At 35.1% G+C, this 2,565-nt stretch overlaps 1 protein-coding gene across 1 annotated transcript; it reads right to left on the reverse strand.

Annotated features, from left to right (window-relative positions):
- Positions 1-543: 543 nt before the first annotated feature.
- LOC7476439 (dof zinc finger protein DOF5.7) lies at positions 544-2,052 on the reverse strand. The gene has a single exon (XM_002307281.3). It carries the CDS (start codon positions 1,799-1,801, stop codon positions 773-775), a length of 1,029 nt encoding a protein of 342 aa, XP_002307317.1. The 5' UTR covers positions 1,802-2,052; the 3' UTR covers positions 544-772.
- Positions 2,053-2,565: the final 513 nt, after the last annotated feature.

Raw genomic sequence — 2,565 nt, forward strand, 5'->3', positions numbered from 1 at the left:
AGAAAGGATCCAAACATAACTGATGAAGAAAAAGGTTGCAGTGACTTGCTAGCTTATGGAGCACCTGTTTACCATGACCATAAGGCTACCATGGGCAATATGGAGCTCGATGGATACCAAGCTAGCATCTCCGATATATTCATACGAATATACGATCATGCAGTGTAAAATTAAATCCCATCCATTCTGGTTCATATATATATACATTCTGCGTGTGAGAAAGAACGCTGAACATCCACCGTTTTCTTTTTGGTCTGAAACCATCCTTTTATTTCTAGCATTAACAACAGTAGTCTTGCATCTTTATGGTAAATATTTTTATTTTTTTTGGATTTGAGAAACCCCACTTTCCAGAAAGTGTATTTTGTGAGCTCAGATGAGTGAGTAAAACTCCGGCTATCTCAGGCTCTTACAAGAGATGATGTCCTGACTCGAACTCGAGACCTGCTATACAGATCTCAAATCTTTTGCCATCACGCTACACTCCTTAAAGATATTTTTTATTTTTATGGTAAATATGCAAAAGAGATAGATATATTATTAGCACCATTTGTAGAAACAGCAAGCCCTAAATTATATTAACAATACAAAAGAACAAAAAGAAAATCACAAGAAAGAGATAAATAGTCTAATTTTTTCCCAACTTTTACAAGTTGATCAGAACCCAACAAACCAAGAACAAGTTGATAAAAAACTTCCAAATTAGGATTTAGATAGTATTCTCATTTTTCCTATTTGTTTCATTAATTTCTAACTCTTGATGCTTTCTTGTCTAGGGCAAAGCACTGTACTGATTCAAATCACCCCATGCTTGAACCCCATTCCAATTGCCTGTGTTGTCATTATTGCCATTGTTGCTCCTATTTGTTGGCGTGGCAGTCAATTGATCATATGAATTCCCAAAGAACCACTCAGTTGCTGGATCACCACTAGTTGCACCATCTTTTCTTGAATTACCAGCAGCACATACTTGTGGTTTTGAAATTTCAAGATTTTCAAACATAATAGGTTGTAGTTTCTGGACATGGTTCTCAATAGGGGCTGTAGAAACAGTACTGTCATCTCTATGATTTTTTCCTGTACCAAATAGCATAGCCAATCTCTGTTGCTGCAACTTCCAGTGTAAATCTTGGTTTATACAACTCAGAGATTCAATTGAAGACGCGAGATTAGTGTTGACATTCACTGATGCGCCACCGGTATTCTCTTGAGTTGCTCCACAAAACCCACTACTAACCGAAGTAAGCGGATAACTAAACCCCATTAAGGAACCAGAACCAGCAGTGGAACTAACAGATGGATCAAGTCTGAAACGAGGACTAGTAACAGTAGCTGCAGCTTCAGAAGTTGCTGAAATATCCCCAAATGAAGGGAAATGGTTATATATGCCATTTGGTGAAAGGTTTAGCCGAGGAAATGATAGCCCACCGAGATTAAATTTCATGGCCGGGGAGAGTCCATGAAAGAAGTTGAATCCACCGATCTCTGAGGAGCCACTGGAGTCACTTGAGAGCCCTGAAGACGACTTTATCTTCTTGTTTTTTCTACAGCCACCGCCGAAGGGAACGTTGCGCAAGGCTCCTCCTTTGGTCCAGTACCTTCTACATGTCTTGCAAAAATGCCTAGGCTGTGTTAAACTGTAATTGTTATAGTAGCAGAATTTTGTATTGGGCGAGTCACATCTTGGACACTTCAAAGCTTCCTCTTGTGGTCTTGTCGTTGTTGTTTTTCGGTTACTAGTAGTGATTTGGTTGTCGTCTATGGGGGCCTGTTTTGCCTGAAGATTATCTGGGGCCATCATGGACGGAAAGAATGTGAGAAAAAATAGTGGATGTGTAGGGAATTAGCTTGGTTGTGTATGTGATGGATTCCTCAATTTCTTTTTGCAGAGACAAAGATATGTACTCAATTGAATGATTTCATGGATGGGATGGAGAGATGTGCGAGGGGATGTTGATGGGGTCTTGTGATATTCATCAAGACAAAGAGTTATGTTTCGGAAAAGTAAACTTTGTAGTATAAATAGCTGGGTTTTAGAGTTTAGATCTGGTGGAACAAATAAAGTTCTCTCTGTCAGTGTGTGTGTGTATGGGAAAGAGAGCAGATTTTAGGTGTATTCGGGAGTAGTGATGTTTTTTTAATTGTTTTTTTTAATAAATATATTATTAAAATAATATATTTTTATATTTTTTAAAATTTATTGTTGATATTAGTATATTAAAATGATTTGAAAATATATATAAAAAGAATTTTAAATAAAAAAAATAAAATAAAATTTTAACAAATATTTGTTTGGAATGTCAGCTGAACTAAATAAAAAGATTCGTGTGTATGACTATATATATATATATATATATATATATATATATATATATATATATATATATATATATATATATAAAATCATTGATCTAGTTGAATTTGAATTAGATTTAATTAAATTTAGTCAAATTAATTTTTTAACTATTCTAATTTAAATCCTAATCAAGCCTATTATCAACTTTCCAAATCAACATGCAAGACCAAACTGAATTTAGAGTTTCATGAGCCCTAGAAAAAGTATAA

The sequence above is a fragment of the Populus trichocarpa genome, chromosome 5 (assembly GCF_000002775.5).
Source record: "Populus trichocarpa isolate Nisqually-1 chromosome 5, P.trichocarpa_v4.1, whole genome shotgun sequence".
NCBI lineage: Eukaryota > Viridiplantae > Streptophyta > Magnoliopsida > Malpighiales > Salicaceae > Populus > Populus trichocarpa.